The sequence below is a fragment of the Centruroides vittatus genome, unplaced genomic scaffold (assembly GCF_030686945.1).
Source record: "Centruroides vittatus isolate TY-2023 unplaced genomic scaffold, ASM3068694v2 contig_914, whole genome shotgun sequence".
In the NCBI taxonomy this organism is placed as follows: domain Eukaryota; kingdom Metazoa; phylum Arthropoda; class Arachnida; order Scorpiones; family Buthidae; genus Centruroides; species Centruroides vittatus.
The window spans coordinates 99,284-120,640 of NW_027122603.1; the positions used below are offsets into that span (position 1 = coordinate 99,284).

Here is a 21,357-nt window from a genome sequence, read left to right on the forward strand (position 1 = left end):
CTGGACATTACCAACATTAAAATTTTTTATATTTAAGTTTTTCAACCTATATTAGCTTTTATTATTATTAAATATTTAATTAATATAATCTGATAAATAAAACAGAAAAAAAGTGAAAAATAAAAAATTCAGATATTTGGCTTCCATTTTGTATTTTTGATACTTATGCAATTTGTGAAGTTCTAATTATAAAATAAGTGAAACAGATCTACAATGTATTGCTAATGGAAATAAAATGTAAAAAATCAGCATGTTTGAGATTATGCCTTCTAAAACACACATTAAGTGTCTTATTTCAAATAATATTTTAGAACTGCAGAATATACAATGGTGCAGATTATGTAAAAAGATGTCATTTCCATTCTAGCAATTTTTTACAGATGTATGCTGTTGAGTTAGTTGCATGAAATTATGTTGATACTTTTAGTTTTATGTAAACTTATTAAAAGTATATCCATAAATTCAGCTTTATGATATCACACAATTGCAAAATATTCAATATACTTTGTGTGTCATTCTATTCCTAATGTGATATTAATCTAAACAATCATAATAATAACAAAATTAAAGACAATGTAATTGTTTTGCTTAAAAAGTCTTAGAATTGATAGTTAAAATTTATTAACAAAAAAAAAAAAAAAAAAAAAAAATCAATAAATGTATACACTGATACTGTAAGAATAAATTTACTTTCTTTTTTATATCTATAGATCATATTCACTGACTATAAAAAACAGTTTTAAAATTCTGTCTTGGTGAAGCAAATTAGTACAGCAATATATCGGATGTTCAATGAATCAGCTAAAAAAGAATTATGACATTAATTTTTATTTAGAAATAAAACTGTATACAATATTGTAAAAAAAAGAAATAAATTTTTAACATACAATATACAAACTGAAATTAATCAATCATTTTTTTTTGTTTCATTACATCAGAATCTATATATATATAATCGAGACGAGTTGATGATAATAATAATAATAATCATCAGTGCAGAGCCCAAACGGTTAGGAGTTGATTGTTGAAATTTGGTACACAGTTAGGGTACGTCATGAGAACGCACACTAAGAAGGGATTTTTTGAAATTTCTACCCACGGGGGAGAGGGAAGGATTAAGGCTTAACACTTCCATCAACAACGAAAGTGTCAAGTAACAATGAAAATGTCAACAATGGAAGTGTTACGTAACAATGAAATTGTCAAGAGAAAGCAATGTGCAAGACGCAGATGCAGTTTTTTTCGTTTTTGCGGGAAATCGGACATATTTTTAGACCCATCTAAAAATTCTCTAATTAGTCCGGAAACAGGGGGATTCAATTCTTGCATTCTGTAAAAACGGGTAAGGTTGACTGTAATGTAATAATCTTAATTTTAGCTAAAACGGTTAGGAGTTGAAAGTTGAAATTTGGTACACACTTAGGGTACCAAATTTAAGTACCAAAGTGTTAAGTAACAATGGAAAACAAGAGAAAGAGACATGCAAGATTTACAGGCGCTGGAGGAAAAAAAAAGAAAAAAAGAATAATATGTTAGAACATATTCGATTTTCAAATTTAAACAGATTAGTTCGGTTTTTCTCTATCTTTCTTCTTTAGAACATTCGATGAAAATCGAACGATATAATCAGAACACGTCGTGAAAATCAAACAATATTAGAACATTCAATTTTCAAATTCGACCTTTCTTTAGAAATACTTAGTTTGTTGATGAAATTACTCTTTTTCTTTTGTGACTATAATGTAATAATCTTAATCTTCACAATCGTTACTTTTGCTCGAGCAACGCTGGGCCTACCTGATAGTTATAATATATTTTATATTAAATCTAACATTGATAATTATGTCTTTTAATCATGATCTGAATAAACTAAATCTCCTAGTAGAAATCAAAATATTTTGATTACTACAGTATAAGCTATATTTTCAATTGTTATTTTATTATTACATTTGTATTAAATATAAAAATATTATTCATAAAATCAATAATAAATAAAGAAAAAACTTGAATAAATGCTTTATAAAAATAAAAATGATTACTTACCTATTATCTCTTTGAGCTGCACCATTTTCAGTTACAGATTTTACAAAGATACCCAATTTTTCTAAACCTGCATCTGCACCTACACCCATTCCAATAATACTAAGACCAAGACCATCTGGACCTAAAGATATTTACTATATTTAATAAAAATAGTCTGAAAATTTAAGAATTTACAACTTTATACATTATAATCCAAATCTATAAACTTCAATATTTAAAATGTAAAGCAATTTAAAATTTTTACTAAAAAAATTTGATATTCCAAACCTATTCTACTAACTAAAGCAAATATAAATGATTTAGCTTAAATCTTGATGAATGCTGCCTTTGAAACTATGAATTAAAACCCAGTGAATCATAAATCAATAAGATAAAAATCAATTTTATTTTCTGTAAAAAATAGAAAATTTCATTTCACTTCAAAATTTAATCATTCTTCATTAAAATAAAGAAATTAGAAATTACACATAATAAAGTTTTTTTATAATCAATTCAAGTAATTTTTTAAACATTAATTAAATTTTTACATTAAGTCACAATTTAGATTAAAAAAAACTTTAAACTTTGAACAATGTTTTAACTATTTTAAAACATTTTATGAAGATTCTGTTAACATTTATTGTAATAATCATTTGATTTTATATTCACAATAATGAAAAATTTATTAATATATATTTTTTTATTTAAAAAGTGAAACTTTGTTTGAAATATTTTAAAAGTACAGTTGTTTCTTGATAGTCTGACGTTTTGTAATCCGACATGCTCAGTACTCCGACACACCTCCCGTCAAGGTCACCGTAGTCCCCGTCTTCAAAGTGTGAGCACAGTATGTACATATTTACATATGTACATAATTAATCTACCTACATTGTAGCATTTAGTTATAATGTTTATAAATTATTGTACGTACTGTATTATTTATGCCTATACATACTGTATGTACAGTTATTGGCTTCCATATTTCTTTTAATAAACATGTTTTAGTTAACTGAAATAGGTGTTTCATTTCCATATTCACCTAGGCAACATTTTACTCATAACATGTAGAAATATTATAGGCTACTGCTAGCAAAACAATGCCAAATATGTAATCATTTCGGTAATCCAACACTTTTGGTAATCCGACACCCCTTTGGTCCCATACCTGTCGGATCATCAAGGGACAACTGTAGTGATATTAAACTGTTCTACAGGATGAAAAAATAAAATCTTTTCCTCTTATAGGTTAAATCAATTTTAATCCTTTACATATCTACACATAAGAAATAAATTTGTGTAATTTCAACAAGATTTATCAGTTAGTTTTTGGTGTTACATTTTTTTTAATGAGAAATGTAAAATTATAATAATGAAAATAATTTCTTGTTTTCTAATTATTTGAGTTTAAAAACTTTGACCCGCATCAATACAAAATTGCAGCCTATGATGCATTAATTAGAAGAGAACATACTCACTCTTCCACACAACAAGCTCTGCATGCTGAACTGGAACATATTCAACGCATCGCCTCATTCCACGGGTACCAAAAAATTACCAGTAAATTAATACAAAAATTCTGCTCCCAACAAGCACTCCGAAGGCACCCCCATAATGAAGGTCAATGGGAGGAGGAAGAAAAAATCCCAGTCACTTACAACCCTTATCTCCAACCGCTCTCTGCACAAATAGGCAAGCAATACCGCATTCGTATTACGTTTAGACGAAGTCCTACCATTTTTAACATCCTATGCAATGGTAAGGACACTCTTAAACTAGACAGACTACCGGGAGTCTACCACATCCAATTACAAGATTGCAGATTCAATAGGGAGCTTGTGTACATCGGCTCCACGAAGCGCTCCTTGGGCATTAGAATTAAAGAGCATGTCGCCGACATACAACGCGCCAGGCCCACCACAGCCCTTGCTATTTACGCCAGTGACCCTGATATAAAACCCGACTTTAACCAGGCAAAGATCATCCTCTACACGCCTTACATTGAACACCTAAAGTAGTTTGAAGCCCTGTATATTTACGAATTCAACGAAACGTGCATCAACCTCAAAGAGGAATTAAATCTCTCAGTGGCGTGGCAAGCGCTCGTAAATAAAGAACTGTAAATTCTCCTCAACACTATGTATCTAGTGCACATGCCTTATAGAACTTCACGGAGTTTTACGGATTTGAATCTCAAGTAATATTTGATCGTAACGACATTTTAACAAAAATTTGTCGCAACCTAAAGAAGAATCTCGAATGGTTCGAAAACGTTCGTCAAATCTTGTTTTTCATTCTCTGGATGATTAAATACGCACTGGTAACAGGTTCATAGAGGTATGTTATTGACATACTGTATTATTTATGCCTACACATACTGTATGTATGTACATTTATTGGCTTCCATATTTCTTTTAATAAACATGTTTTAGTTAACCAAAATGGGTGTTTCATTTCCATATTAACCTAGGCAGCATTTTACTCAAAATGTAGGAATATTGTAGGCTACTGCTAGCAAAACAATGCCAAATATGTAATCGCTTTCAGTAATCCAACACCCCTTTGGTCCCATACCTGTCGGATTATCAGGGGACAACTGTAAAAGCAAAAATTTCATTCCAATCAAAACTCTAATATATAATTAGCATTCCAAATATAAGTTAATATTAAAAAGTTCTAAATATAAGCAAATTAAATTTTTCACTAGCTAGCTTAAGAAATATCCAAACACCTACTGATGACAGATATAAGAAACAAAGCCATAGATGATCAATTTTCAAAATAATTTATCAAAAAATGTACAAAGTTTGGTAATTCAGACTAATCAATAATATAAATATCTGAAATATAATTTTGAAAATAATTTATATACAATCTATATTTTAATCTGTATTATAAAACATGATCTGTGTTAAAATATAATTTTTACAAATGAACAGCTCGGTTCATCACAAAAATATCAGATGTGATATTGATTGATAAAGTGCATAGAATGACATTTTATTCATATAGTTATTTCTAATACAGGTAATCAGATGTATAAACAAACTATTTTTTTAAATATAGAAATAATAGATTACCAATTTAAAACTTATGATATATAATTAAATATACGGTATAATAATAATGATGATGTTATTAACTATTTAATCTGATCATAACATTCTTTAAAAAAAAAATGATTACCTTTCATCAGATCAACAGGAAATACATCCATTTTTTCTATTCTTTTTTCAAGTTCATATTCTGCAGAAGCAGCAACTGGATCAATTTCTTCATTTCTTCTATCATAATCTTCAATTGAATGAGTACTGAACACCTACATAAAATTACATAGTATCAAAAATTTTTGATCACTAATAATATTAAAAAATTGTTATTGAAAATAAATTATTACTAAATATAAAATTATAAAAAAAAGTCACATTCCAATTTATTCTAAAATTCTGTGTTCAGAAAAAATTTAAAACTTTAATCACAGTCTATTATGCATTATTATTATTATATAAGATTTAACATATATAAGGATGTGATACTGACATGCCATTCCACATTCTTAAAAACTTCAACAATATAAAAGAACCATTATGTAATTTTCTTTAATGTTCTATACATTATTTTGTTCTATTGTGTAAAGAAAAGAAATATAGTGAGAAACTAGTTTTTATACTATTACTGAATTCAGAGTTTTCTTTTCTTGTAATAATATATAACTATTTGTTGAAGTCAAATTATTGTAGTACAATTTTTGAATTCTCAATTTTATTTTTACAAATGAGAATTACTAAACAGTAATTTAATGATGATATTCACATAATACAAAAATATAATTCTAGAAATAGTTTTTACATAAAAATAATAAAACTTATTATGTAAGTAAATAATTTATAACAAAAAGTTAGCTACATCATAGATTAAAAGATTATTCTATAGTAGATTGTTTAAAGTAATATCTATTAAAGATGATGTTATGGATTAGAAAGAATTGTAGCTGCAATATTAGACTTTATAGAGATTAATAATAAGAATAACATAACATTGGAAATAAATTATATTAACAAATAACAAATAAACCATTTGGATTTTGAGTTATTCACATATATATCATTATATTTTCAATAAATAATGCTTGTTTATGTTTGATTTAAGTCTTTTTGTCTTCTGAACACTAAGAAGACTAGTATGTTAAGTATGTTAAGTATCAAAATGATAATTACATAGTTATTACTTTTTATCCTTAGTAGACACAATTTTCTATATTCAGTAGGTGGTGAAGTTTCCTATGATATATTTATATGTATCACATATATCTATTATGTTACTACATGTTGATTACTAATAATGATCAGACAGATTATAGATTGTTGTATGGAAATAAAAAAGCCTTATAATATGGATGAGTGAAATTACAGTAGTATTTTCAGCAGATTTTAGTTTAAAAAAAATATATATACAATTTTGTAAATTTTATAATAAATTTTTATTATAAGTATATGAATTATTATATTATATATTGTGTAAAAAGTTTATAATTGTTATACTTTAGGATTTTATTGAAATATAGGAGTATGCTATTAGTTAAAATGTGTTGTAGATATTACATTTGTAGAAACAACTTCCTCAGAAAGTTCTTACTTTGTAGATGTTTGTTTTGTACAAGTTTATTTGTTGAAAACTTGTATAATTTAGTTGAATTTAGCTATTTTTAGTCAGAAGAGGCTTGTAGCCAAAACCCTAAAATAAAGCTCCTAAAATAATAAAAATGAAAATATTTATTTTAAATTCTAGTTGGAAATCTGGTAATATGTTACAATCTCATTAATCTGATCTGATATGTGTAAAAAATATTGTAAGCATTTGTCTATTATCTTATGAACATACACAACATTGCTTTTTCTTTTAATAAAAGCAATGGCATAAAATTTGTATTAATTTGAAAATCAGTAAGTTGTATTTAAGACATATATTTTCATTTTAGGCAAATCTTTCTTTGCAGCATGTTTTCTTAGATGTATTTTATCATTTTGTTTAAATACATTGTCACTAGAATTTATTTTATATATTTAATATAATGTTGTAATGCTAGAATTCAAAAATTTGCTGTTAATTACTTAAATTTGACAACTTTCTAAATTGTGTATTCTGTTAAATTGATAATGGAATGAATTTTGTATAATAAAATTCAAACATCCACGAACTGAAATCTATTGTGTGACAAGATCATGTAACTTATGATCACATAAAAATCAAAACTTTGTAAAAATCAAATTATTTTTTTTACATTCAATACTAAAACCATCTACAGAACATTCAATCACTGAATCTGTTAAATGTTCTGTAGATGATATTGAAACATTTTGAGAGTATTTAACAAGCTGTAATAATGAAATGACTTAAAATAATCTAGATTTACTTTATTTATATTATTATTAGTTTCAGCTACCTAGTAGTTATTCATTTACAAAATACCTAACTAACTTAAGATGTTTCATTATACAAGTTATTGTTCCATTATAATAACAACAAAATTCTTTGATATCTGTAAATAAACAGTTATTAAGTCTGAAAAAACTCAATTATTTCTTAAATCCTTCTTCACATTTTCCTATTTATTTAAATAAAACACTTCTCAATAAATATTTTCTAATATTTTAATTAAATATGGCTATGTAAGCTAAATGATTAGGGTCACATTATGAGCAAGATAATACATTTTTGTTTTATAAAAGTAACAACTACAGAGGAAAAATATTCCATTTTAACAAAATAAATTCTAGTCGGCATCACTGAAGAATAAATATCTGCATACTACACCGGGATAACAATAAAAGTAAGACTCACTACAACCAATAACCAGTGCAAAGTACTTCGCACCAATTATTGATTGTAGTAAGTCTTATTTTTAACAAAATAAAATTAAAATTCCTATTTTTATATATTTTTAAATAATACTATGTATTTACTATGTGTATTATTTAAGAAAACATTATGCATTCACTCAGATCATTACCTTAATAGGTGTATGACTAAATTTAACTTTAGATTTCTGACGAGGTGGAATGGGACAATACATCACATCGTCTTCTTCACTTTCATCTCCCAAACCAGGAACTTCAGTATAATAATGCCCATCAGGTAATACATAATACTTTACATTTTCATATAAAACTGTATTGCAGGGAGTCAATCGTTCATCTTCATCTTCATGGATTGATGGTGGAGCAGAAAGAGAACTAGATGTTTCTGAATGATCACTTCCACTCTGTCTAGTTAAGAAAAATTGTTTATAAATAAATATATTTCATTTTATCAGTAAACTTAAATGAATTGCTTTCAGTTTTGGTTAAATAAAATTTTAACTAATTTCATATAAATACAAATTTGTAATAGAAAATTATTACATATTTTAACTAGAATAAAAATTAATTTAAATTTGGCTTTGATAAAATTTTAATTTTTATTCTGAACTTAAACTTAATATTTTTGAAAATTTTAATATCTGAAATTACAGAACTAACTTTTGTATCTTTTATAATTTTAACAACAATTCTGTAAATTAATGATAATGATTGATTTAGATTTGAATTAATATATATGAATTGATTTGTGAATTTTTATTCACAAATTAATGATAATAAGTTTACTATTAATCTTTACATAAATAATTAAAAATAATTATGAAAAAAATTACAAAAAACAAAACAATTAACATTAGAAAGAAAACAATACATTAAAGATTAAATAAGTAATATAAATAAATATTTTCATAAGAAAGTAAGATAACTTAATTAAATTAATATGAATAATTTTAAACTAGTTAATCTAAGTTAATAAATTTTTTCAGTATTTCATTTTATTGGTTGACAAGCTTTAAAAAAGTTTGTCAACCTCAGCAAGCTAATGCCATGGAAGTTTCTAGCAATCTATCCTTTCACCCTTTCCCTTGTATATCAGAACAATCAGGCATTTCTCCAAATCACACAGCACTATGCCCTAATCCCCAACATAAGTTGTAGAGTCAGTGCATCAACATTTTACCTTCCAAATTTTAACATTTCTGCAGTCACACCATCCAGAGCAGGGGATTTGCCATTTTGTTGCTTTCCTAACTTCACTCAGTTGAATAGGTCCACATCCATCACTATCTTCATTTATCTCCACAACTGTTCCAACTTCAAACTGCTTCTACTGCAGTCAACAGGCTCTCAAAATATTCACACCACCTGTTACACACCTAATATTCACCCTACACTTCATACACAAGGTAGGCTTTTCTTTCTGTTGTCATGCATACTCTTCATTTGCTTCTAGAACAGTTTTACATTTTCCTCACAAGCCCCTTGCAAACACTTATTACATTCTTCATTCATTCTGTCCTTACTTTCCTTAATCACTTGTGCAACTTCTTGTTTCTTTGCTCTGTACTCATCTTCACTCACACTTCCATTCAGTCTGCCCATGTAAGCACCTTTTTTCTCTTTCACTGTTATTCCACCATCCAGTCCTTCTCTTACGGCCCACTCTTGTTACACTACTTAATTCTTTTGCTGTTTCTACCACACAAGATTGAAAATGCTTCCAAACTTCCTCATCATTCAACTCTTCATCCACTTTCCCCAGTTTCAACTTAACATGCTCTCTATACTAATCTTTTCTACTCATCAGTCTGTTTTCATTCAGAGCCCGTTTTCCTTTTTTTTTTTGTTCTACCACCCAATCTTCAGTTGCATCCTCAATACAACTATACCTCTCAATCTATTATCATACATAAAATCTATTGCATTCCTCTGACCTTTTATAAGATTTTTCCATATATATTGATGAATGGTGTGTGAAAAAGATTTTAGACACAATAGGTCACTTTCCACAAAGCTCAACCAATCACTATTATTATTCACTTAAGGGTCATCATATAGATCCAACATTCTCAGCTATATCTCTTCACACCCACTCAACCATTCATATATCCAGTTATCACACACTCCTGATGGTCACACTTATCCAAGCCAACTTTTTCTAAAACTTATCCTTTTCAAACATCCACAGCAGCATCACTGGGACATACACAATGATAAAAATCATTCTCTGCACTTTTACTTTGAACAGGGGTTACCAAACTACAACCCACAGGCCAGGTCCAGCCTGCAAGATCAGTTCATCCATCTCACCACCAAACTGTGCAACAAATGAAGTAAAATATAATTATTTATATGGAAATATCATAGTTTGTAGATAAACTTACTATGTAGAAAAAATTAAAATAAGTGTAAGTAAAAATATCAGAAGTGGTCCAATCTGATTTTTGCATCTAACAGTAATATAATTTTTAAGAAAATCAGCGAAATAAAAAATTTGGAGGCTTTGTATAACAAAGTGCTTTTATATAAGTATCTGCAATGAAGTTTCTAACAAAAATGATTATGAGCTTTCTGCAGCAATCATGTTTGTGTATTGGTAAACAAATATGTTAGATGTCTTTATTTTTTGTGTATTCAGTATATTATATTGAATAAAATGGTTGTGTGGCTTGCACTAATCATTCTCTGTTATCTGGCCCATCGTGGAAAAAGTTTGGTGATCCCTGACTTTGAAGCACACCCATATCAGTCTTTCATTCACTTGCTTATACTCCTTCATGTACTCCTTGCATGCATTATCTATTTTTGCATTTGCTTACTCTGACTTTTGCACACTAAACCAAATCACACATTCCTGTTCACATCCATACACTCCATGCCTTTCACTTTTATCTCACTCATGCAAAGAACAATTAACTTATTTTCAGTCATTTCCTCATTAATTCATTTACTTGAACTTCTCACTACTTACATTCCAAACTTTCAAATTGACATTCAAACTTTCACTTTCTTTTTCTTATTACATTTAAAATTTTAAATGGAAAATGTAATTAGTTAGTCATATTTTGTGTTCTATCTTCTACAAGAGCTGTGGATGAACCTAATGGGTCAGAAAGCATTACTTTCCTCAACTTAGTAGTTTATTTGTTGAATCAAGTAGCTTTCATAGCTAACTAAATTAATAAATTAAGAATAAAATATATAATAATTTCAATAATATAGCAATATTATATCATTTTGAAGTTACAATATTTAAAAAGTATAATTTAAAATTATTATTATTATTTTTTTGCTAATATTCAATAAATCTCACCTCATAATAATATATTTATTTGCATCATCATGAGTTCTAAAATCAATATTAACAACATCTCTGTTGATGAAAGGGCTTGGAAATGGTTCAGGCTATTAAAATGAAGTATGATATAAAAAATCACATTTTAAGACTTATAAAAATTATATTATTCATTCATTTTTTATTAAATAATTAAATATAAAAAATTATTTCAGTGAATCTCTTAAAATAATTATTTATATAAAAATTCATATTTATTTTATTTTCAGTTCTAAATTATCATCATTAAAGAAGATATATTAAAAACTGAAATGTTTATATTCATTACAAAATTCATTATTATTTCATAAAATTAATATATATCAGTTGTAGAGAAACCGTGTTGTGCTAGATTGCTTGTTCAAATTGTTAAACAGAAGATCATTATAGGGACATTTTTTTGGAAGGAGTTGTATTTCGTCTGGTATTTGTTTTCAACTAAATAAAGGTGGAGTCAAAAGCCAAGTGACTGAGTTAATAACACGATCTTGTGTTTAACAATTTGAATATTATATATCATAAAATATGATTTATTAAATTCAATTTAAGAACATAAATTAAAGATATTAGATTGTCATACTTCACTGCCATGGTCATCTGATCCTATAACAGTTTCAACAAAAAATAATTCATTATCTCGACCTTCAAATTCTGCTAAAGTTTCACCAGCTGCTTCACGTAACATATCTGTAGTTTCATAAGGACTACCAGATTCAGATTCCTATAAAAGTTGTTATTTAAGGAAATAAATTATAATTTAGGAAACATTTTCAGTGAGCTTACTTCCTAACCATTTTTGACATTTTTGATACTTTAGAACAGAATAATTAAATTACTAACATGATCAGTAGAAGGTTCTGATTGCTCTCCTTCCTTCCAATGTTGGTTTCCTGTATCATTCCAATTACATACGTATCTATCATCTTGGTTTATTTTTCTAAAATTTCTAGATAATGAATCAGTACTTCTTGGAATAATATCTGATGGATTTGTAAATAAAAGATTTTTATTAGAAGTGTATGCTGTTGGAAATTGTAAAGTAACTGTTTGAGGAGTTTCTATCTGAATGTGATTTTTTGATTTATTAAATGGATCATTAAGAGGCACTGAATTTAGGGAATCTTCAGAAACTTGAATCAGATCAGTTTCATATTCACTATCAATAATAGCACTACTAACTCCAGAATCAGATTTTTCATCTTCATGTCTTGGTATTTCTAACAATCCAGTTACATCTTGTTCTTTCTCATTACTAGAAATGTATTGTTCAGCTTCTTTGGACTTTGATTGACAAACTGTTACATCTTCACATTTAGCTGTCTGAATTTCCAAAGAATTGCTATCTAAAATTCCAGAAAAATATTTAATATACTTTCTATACTTAAAATTTCAATAAAAATTACATAATTTAACAAAATTACAACTAATATTTGAATATACTAGCAAAAACACATCTTAAATTCAAAATTGTAAATAAAAATATAATTCATTTAAATCAAAAAATTGACTTATGTATACATTAATTACTGGTATATTAATATATGAAAATGAAAATTAAATAGTAAAACAGCTATAAAAAAAAAAACAAGAATTTACTCCAAAGCAAACAAAAAAAAATTTCTACATATAGATAGAAATTAAATGGAACAAAGTTTGGCATAGGTAGGCAATTAGGCCACTATATCTTGATAAATTTAATGATTATCAATGAATAATTTTTTGCAACATTTTACATTTAGATTAAATATTTTCTAAAAGTTTTTTGTACTTTATAATGCAAATGCATTGAGAACTTTAATATTTGGTTCCTTCAAATGAAATGTAGATTGTAATGTCACACTAGTGATAATGAGGGAGAGTAGGTTGCCACTATACAGGTGGAAGGGACACATCTGTGTATGACTAAGTTGTTTAGTATTGAGTGTACTGTGTCTGTAGACACTTACATGTACAGTACATTAAATCTCATACTTGCATTGGATGTTTGAGTATATTTCATTTGAAGGAACAAAATAAATAATTATAAATCTTTCGATGTTTGACAGAATTTAATTTGCAGAAGTGAGATTATTCATGATTCAAACACAATCTATGGTATCAGAAATCATAAATTTTCTCATTTATATTTTTTCCAAATTATGATTCCTACAGAATCCAGAGATTATCTCAAAGCAATTCATGAGTATCTAAGTTAAAAACATTTATCAATGATCATTATCTAACAATGATTGCTAGAAATCAGAGAGGTAGTCAAGTACACCAATTTTCTCAAAAATACAAAGCATCTACAGTTGCATTATTTAGAGTTCATAGGAATTAAAATTGAATTCCTTGTAAATAAAATAAAAGTTTTATTTGTTTATTTGTGGCATTATTGTATTTGTGTTGCTAAGTTAAGACTCACACGCATAGCGAGGGAATTTGTTAGAAAAGATCGACGTATTAAAGCAGTGGTAGACTATGAGGAATAAACTAAACCAGTAGTTTGGTTTATTGCTAGTAGTCTGTTGTAGACATGTTTATATTTGGATTTGCAGTGTCACTGTTTTTTGTCTTCGTTTCTCTCAATTTTTTTGGTAAACTTATCCTTCTTTTTATTCCTTAAAATTATATGCTTTCCTACAAATCTGTTCCATCATATATTATAAAAAAATTCATAAAAGTCCATAAATTTCTTTCAAATGAACTTCTATGGTCATATGATGGTCATTGCCTACAGACCACATTACAACACATTTATCTTCACATTCAGTTACTTCCATTTTGGAAATAGTAAATCAATAAAACACTAATTATTAAGAACACATGATCTAAATAATGATATGCAGCTGACTAAATCATCTGTGATATTGTTACCATTTAATCACTTGAATACCAGTAGTTTAGTTTATTGCTTCAGATGTAAAGTGCAAATTGCTGAAGTGTGAATATTTTGAAAGTATTTACAGTAATCTCATACATTTAAAAAAATATTAAAAGAATTATTGACTTCTAAAACATATCACTTTAAATTGTTTTGTTACAGATTGCTGTACTAAAAATTACTTTATCATTTGAAAGAAACTTTTTCACCTGTACAAAGTTGTATGAAAAGAACAACTGAAATAGATTTTAGTAAAAAAAAATCCTATGCCAGTCATCCTCTTTTTGTTATTTCATTATTTGTATAGCAATTCCATGCATATAGAATTAATAAAATGAGGCTTAGTACAACATACAAAAATAATTTATTTGGATAGATTATTTTTGTTAATATGATAATGTTAAATAGAAATTAAGTGCAGACTAACTTTTTTATACTCACTTCCATTTCACTTTTCAATAATCTACTTTTCTGGATCTTATATTTTTATAAAATGATGATAAAATGTAACTTTATCAGAGAAAACTGAAACTGTAGAATATTACTAAATATCATCATCATCATCTACAATGTGCATATCAAACAAGGTAATACATTGTGAGATAAGCAGAGGGTCAGGGGTTAATCTTCGCTGACCCTCTGCTTATCTCACACTGGTGTCAGGGTGGAGTGAAGCCAACCTCCAGGCTTTCGACAGGTTTGTCCGTCAAAGGCAGATTTTGTCCGCATTAGACAGGTTTTCGTAATTAGCTAGAAATGGAAGGTGAGAATCCACGAGCTATGCTTGAAGGAATGGGATCGCTTGTCCCGTTACTTCCCTCTTTCACTGGCGAGACGCAAGGCATCAGAATCACAGACTTTTTCGACTCATTAGCTGATATTGCAAAATTATCAGGATGGACCAAGGTGCAAATGCTAGCCGTCGCTAAGTTAAGACTCACAGGCATAGCGAGGGAATTCATTAGAAAAGATTGACGTATTAAAGCAGTGGTAGACTATGAGGAATTTAAGAAAATCTTAATTGAACATTTTGACAATGAGCCTTTCACGGTTCGGCTGAGTAAATTTTATGCTTGCTTCCAATGCTCCGATAAGGATGTGCAAACCTATGCAGTTAGACTACAGGCACTAGCCTCCAAAATAGAGATAAAACAAGAAGGGGTGGATGCAGCTGAAACTGCAGTTGTCCAACGCATACAAGCGAAGGAGTTGGACGAACAACTGAAGGCACAATTTTTAAACAGCCTCGATATACGGATCCAAAAAAGAACCATGAGTAGGGAGCCTGAGACTTTCAATTCCGCTTTAAAAGTCGCCATTAGCAAGGAAACAATTGAAAATCTAATGACCCATCATCGCGGGAGCATTCGAACTGTTCAATCGAAGCCGGAATCATGGAAATCCACCTTAAAAGACCACATAGAGAAGTTAGCAGAAGAAATGGATGCCCTTAAGAAAAACTTGACAAGCCTCCAGAAAAGGAGGCTTGTCAAGTTTTTCTTAAGGGTTCGATCCTCTGGTTCGGCCCCTCCTGAACCAGAGGATCAAAGGAGACGAGAGAAAAGACAGTGGAAACTCGGATCAAGCAAGCAAATCCAACAAATTCGTCAATCAGACACCGATTCAGAGGATGAGGAACGGTGGAAAGGCGTCGTTCGAGCCGTAGGAATTCAACCGAATTCTATGATCATTTTAGGATACATAAATAATGTCCCAGCAAAATTAATCGTAGATCCTGAGTTGAATGACACAATGTTGTCAAATGAAGTGGCAACTGGCTTAAAGGAAAGGCACCTGTTAAGTTTGGAACTTGAAGAAAAATCAACGGCTCAAGAGGCGAGTCGATTCAAACAATTGGCATGGCAGTTCCCACTTTCAAGTTTAGGGGACACAAGTTCCTTATATCATGCAAGATAGTCCGAGAAGATGTTACTTCCCCGTGTAAGGGAATCATCAGAAGAGACCTCCTCGAACAAGAAAATCTAACGATCGATGAGAACAGGAGAGTTCTCTTGCCCAATGGCAAAGTTATTCATTTTTGTTCTTCGAAACAGCCAAAGAACACCAGACGTAGAAGAAAATCTCCTGAGAACAAAGAACAAGAATTGGACATTCTCCGAGTCATGCATCAATCTCAACATCTCTCACAAAATCAAGAAGATCAACGACTCGGAAAGGAGAGAACCTAATCACCTGAACTGAGCTACATTCGCATCATCCGAAACAACTCGATCAATCCCGAAGGGTATACAAAAACAGAAATAAAGCGAATTTACATCGAGACTGGAGAAACAGAGCCTCCATCAGATCCAGAAGAACGCAGTGAATACAAAGACACACCGCAGCGTCACAACAAAACTGAGTCACGAGGAGATAAGGAGAAACAGGAACGAGGTCAAGGTGAAGGAGCGACATGTCGCGCTAATCTGCTTCACTTCATATTATTCATCCTATCTCTGATTAGAGGAACCTTTCCAGGCGAGAAATCCAGGAGAGTTCAACAGGGCGGCACTTTTATAGAAAATGAGCTCAATGCAAGCTATAAGCTAATTAGTGAAAGCAAAGCTGAATTAGAAAAACCACCTAGACTTAACCCTTCTTATCCTTTAGAAAAAGCCTTTGAACATTAGCGCATGTAAGCAAGTGATTTTATTAAATCCCAAAGTTTGTAAGAGAGAGTATTTAGCTTCTGACTTTTTGTATCACATTTATCCCTCACCATCGAGAGAAAGACATCAAACTTTTTGTGAACAAGTGAACTTTATGCATTGAAATCCAGTAGCAGACATCCAGAAGGTAAGACCGATGTCGATTCAACGACCCACACCGCAGTCTATAAACACCGACCACTGAAGCTACATCAACGAACTTTAAACTGTTTCAACTGTCAACAATCAGCCACATCAGCAGCTGTGACTATAGGTCAAAGACCTTTGTAAATCATCAAGGAAATTTGTAAACGCGTCAGAAGTGCCGATTGCACAGGTCACGCAATAATGTTTGAACTTGTCCCGCGCAGAATTTGGCGGAATTTTTGTTTTGACGGAGAGAGAGAATTTTAAAGTTAAAATTATACTCCAAGTATAATTTTAAAGAAAGCAAAAGATGGTGTGAGACTGCGGATTTTAGCGGAAAAATTTGTGTAAATGAAAGAAAACTTTCATTTTTTTGTTCAAGAATTTTATAAACAATCACTGATAGAAAAAACTCCTCGTGGAGAAACAGAGCAGAGATCTCCAGTAACTATCAACAGTTAGGTGGGAAAGTTGACACTTAGCTGTCAAGAATTTGCAAGTTATCATCAACAACCGACCGCTTCCCACACTAACACTATAAAAGCTCGCGCCACCGGAAACTTAGGGAGCTCACATAGGAAGTTACTATGGTACTTGTGTCTGTCTCCAAGCCAAGGAACGAAGTCCCGTCAGAGAAGACCTACAGGAACTCTTCCACATCATCGGCAACCGCCATACATCGAATTATATAGTCCAATCTCACATCAAGAGGTATTTTGTTAGGACCTTTGTAAACTCTCTCTCCCGCAACGGCAATAGGCTTAGATCATAGCAATCTGTTTGTTTAGGACTTGTAGCGCTTTATATCTACTTGCATATAACCGCATAGTATCGTAGAATAGTTTGTAATCGCCTTGTATGTTATTCTAGTTATTCAATAAATGTTTTATTTGTTAACCTGTCTCCTGTCAATCCAAGATGCCTGTCGACTTACTGACGCAACTCCCCACTCACTTTTTGCCCTCCTAGCCATCCGAAACGACAAAGATCGGGTTTTGCCAACCCGTGCAGTGTAAGTGGTCAGTGAGGATAAACCCCTGACCCTCTGCTTATCTCACATCATCATCTTTCTAGAAACCGATAAAGGAAGATTGGAAGTGGTCAAAAGTGAATAGAGAAGGTTGTGTGAGTGTGTGTGTGTTGTAATGTGACTCTGTTTTTTCATATAATTACTCTTTTTGTTATTTAGTTTTATATTTTCTATTCCTGGCTTGAATTTCATAGAAAAACTTCTTAAATAAAATTAAAATGGAAGTTGAGTTAAACCATACCATGCTTGATTTTGATGACAAGGAACATATTAAAATAACAATTTTTTTAAATATAAATAACAATCAAAGTCAATTAATTAAAACTTAATATCTATAAAAGATGTGAAATGAAGACAAAATTGCATTAAAATGGAAATTTATACAATGATTAATTTGATAAACAGCTAAAAAATGTAACAAAACATGTATATGTAATATAAAATGATTTGAATTAAATTAATTCATTAATATTCCTCTAAAATAAATATTTAATTTTCTGCTGTTAAGGTAATGTGCAAAAATCAAGGAAACATCGAATCACAATTTAAATTCCTGTTTTGCAGAAGAAATTACCAGATTCTCAGTCCTCAATGTTCCTAAGATTTTGAATAGCAGCATATAACTACACTGAAGAACTGGAAACAGTCATATCATACATTGTTACATTTTTTTTATTGATAACTATGCAAAAGTGCCATTTTAGTCATTTTAAATTGCATCATTAGATTCCTTGTAAAAAGTTACATCTATTAGATCAACTTTATGCCCTGTAAACAGTTTCTTTAATTTCTATAGCACACAGATAGACAAACACACATTCAGTAATATATAAACAGAGGATAAATATTCTAAGTGCTATACTATTCTGACAACATTATTTTAAAGAAAGTTTAGATTAATGTTAAATAGAGCAATTACTTTAAAAAAATTGTCTCAAACAGCATTCTTAAGTTTTTTTCATTCTCCCAATTGAGATGTTGGCTATTTCCATGCCAACATCTCAAATGCACTTACATGGAAATAGCAAAAGTCAACAACATTTCTGTGGCTTTTAAATGCAGCCCCAATGTATACTCATTATTGAGGAACTCCAAGGACTGGTACAAACACCTATCACCTGGGGTTTACACCATCCCAGTCTCAGATAACACATCTAACATCAGCACCAACACATCCTCTAGGCTTACAATGGAAGGAACACCTCACATCTATAAATAAAAGACATAACACCACCATCTTAGCCCTCCTAACCACAGAACACTAGATTCAAGCACATTTACTATTAATTTTAAAGATACAAACACCCTATATCAGACCTGGAGGTCTTTGAGGTCCCATTTTAATTTTTCTACATCACTGCAGCAATGGCCAATCAGACATTGTTTCACCATTGTTCAAAGATTGACATTAAATATTATGTTCTATTTTCAAACACTATGCCATAATCTGACAATGATAGCTGAAAGTGGTTAAAAATATTTCTTTATTGGTAAATATGATTTTTTACTAAAATTTGGTTTAAGTTGATGTCATTTATAATTATACAGTTCTTGTGATGGTTGTTATATAATAAAAGTTGTTAATATTTTAGTATTATATAAAAGCTAAAGTTTTAATATTAATTAAAAATTTGATTAAATACCTGTTTTATTTTTCTGTTCCTTCAATTCATTTTCATTTTCCTGTATATTAGGATCTAAAGAACCATACACTGTACTGAACCACTTGATTCCTCCATCATTTGTTGTATCTGAGAAATATGAAGTAAATCCAATAGGAAGTTTTTCAGGTTTAACATTTTGTTTGGAAATATCAATGATGTTTGACCTATTTGATAATCTGTTACAAACAGAAGACTTTACTAAGATATATAAATAATTAAAAATCATTGAACTAAATTGATAAGTTCAAAATTTCAATTTTATTCCAAATCAACATACCTTTCATCTTGCTTTTGAATATTTGATAAAATATCATCTTTTCTTGTATCTTTCCATTCAACTTTTCTTTCTACTTCATTAGATGATATATGTTCAGGTAAATAAGGTGATAATGGTATGGGAGAAAGTGGTTCATTATTGATATCTACATTAATTACAAACTGTTGATTTTCTTCCACACATTTTTGAGTATTATAATTTGAAAATGAAACTTGGTTGCACTCTAAATTATGATCTGTAGAATGAACTGCCGTTACAACAGTTGTTGTTACATCAGTCCATTTTTCTTGTTCAGTTGGAAATTCATGTTCTTGTTCTTTTTTATTCTGTACAAGCTGCTCAAATAAAGCACGAGCACTATTAAATCTACTTATATGATTTGAATTGTGAAGAACAGGAGATGAAGAAACTGAGGAATGATGAGATGAATCACTTGTATCGTTTTCTACAGTTTTATTAAGTTCAACCTCCACTTGTTTTGATGCTTTAGGAGGAATAGGAGTTGGAGTAATTTCAGATTTTGGTGAATCTTTTTTTTGAGGTGAAAGAGACTGAAACATATTTGCAATTGAGCTAACTTTTGGGCCTAGTTTTCTTGACGTTTCCATCTTTGAACTTCCACTTGGAGATTTTTCTTGTAATTCACGTTTTTCTTCAAAATTCAGTTTTAATGTGCTAATGAAAGGCTTTCTTTCATTATCTTGAATATTACTTTCAAGCCATCCAGTTCTTGTTCTACTTGCAGCAAGTATTTCAGCTCTTACATCAACCATAATTCTTGCTGTTATTTATTTTTATCAAAGAATAAAAATTTGTATAGAAAATAAATGTTTAAGTTATTAAAATTTAGCATCTCTTCTACTGATGGCTAGCATCTGAAAAATAATTAAAAATTATGTAATGCTTAAAATTTAATTATAATTACTTTAACAACTTTTGAAAAAGTCAACTATTGATAGATACTGTTGGAATTAATAATGGCTTAATTTTTAAAGCATTCAATACAACAAAATTAGTCAGTCTTTGCAATAATTCATAGAAAATGAAGCATATCAGAATTCATTGGCAAAAGATTCTTTTATTTCAAGAGTAGATATTCAGTACAGAAAAATGACCACGAATTATATATTTTGGAGTTTTTATTTTATCCTTTTTCAGTGCTTATTTTAAAAAAAATCTTTTTAAGTAATTCTGAAATTTCTTTGAAGTGCTCCTTATTCTTCAAGTCTCTTTTGGTTAAATAAACAACAACTAACCCATTATACATAAATGTTGACCAATGCCGAATTATCGGGCTAGAAAACGGCTATAGCAATATTAATAATGGGTTAATTAACCATCGATGGTCATAGCATAAGCTTATATATACTGGAAGGGGAGATCGGACCGAAGTTCCGGGTAGCGTAATTGGCAACACATCTGCACGGATAGCAGAAGTTGCAGGTTCGAGTCCCGCTTCGGGCCGATTCTTTTCTTCCAGTTAAGCCTAAATTTATTTAAATTATTTAATTAACATT

At 29.7% G+C, this 21,357-nt stretch overlaps 1 protein-coding gene across 1 annotated transcript in view; it reads right to left on the reverse strand.

Moving 5' to 3' along the window:
• LOC136984336 (interaptin-like) overlaps positions 1 to 21,357 on the reverse strand; it is a 99,494-nt gene that overhangs the window by 17,197 nt on the left and 60,940 nt on the right. Inside the window, exons 3-10 of the mRNA XM_067281273.1 lie at positions 19,841 to 20,715; positions 19,543 to 19,739; positions 12,052 to 12,554; positions 11,792 to 11,932; positions 11,191 to 11,282; positions 8,030 to 8,285; positions 5,206 to 5,338; positions 2,044 to 2,164 (exon numbers count right to left, since the gene is read on the reverse strand). Of these exons, the coding sequence (XP_067137374.1) occupies positions 2,044 to 2,164; positions 5,206 to 5,338; positions 8,030 to 8,285; positions 11,191 to 11,282; positions 11,792 to 11,932; positions 12,052 to 12,554; positions 19,543 to 19,739; positions 19,841 to 20,613 (2,216 nt within the window). The 5' untranslated portion in view covers positions 20,614 to 20,715. The remainder of the gene's footprint in view (positions 1 to 2,043; positions 2,165 to 5,205; positions 5,339 to 8,029; positions 8,286 to 11,190; positions 11,283 to 11,791; positions 11,933 to 12,051; positions 12,555 to 19,542; positions 19,740 to 19,840; positions 20,716 to 21,357) is intronic.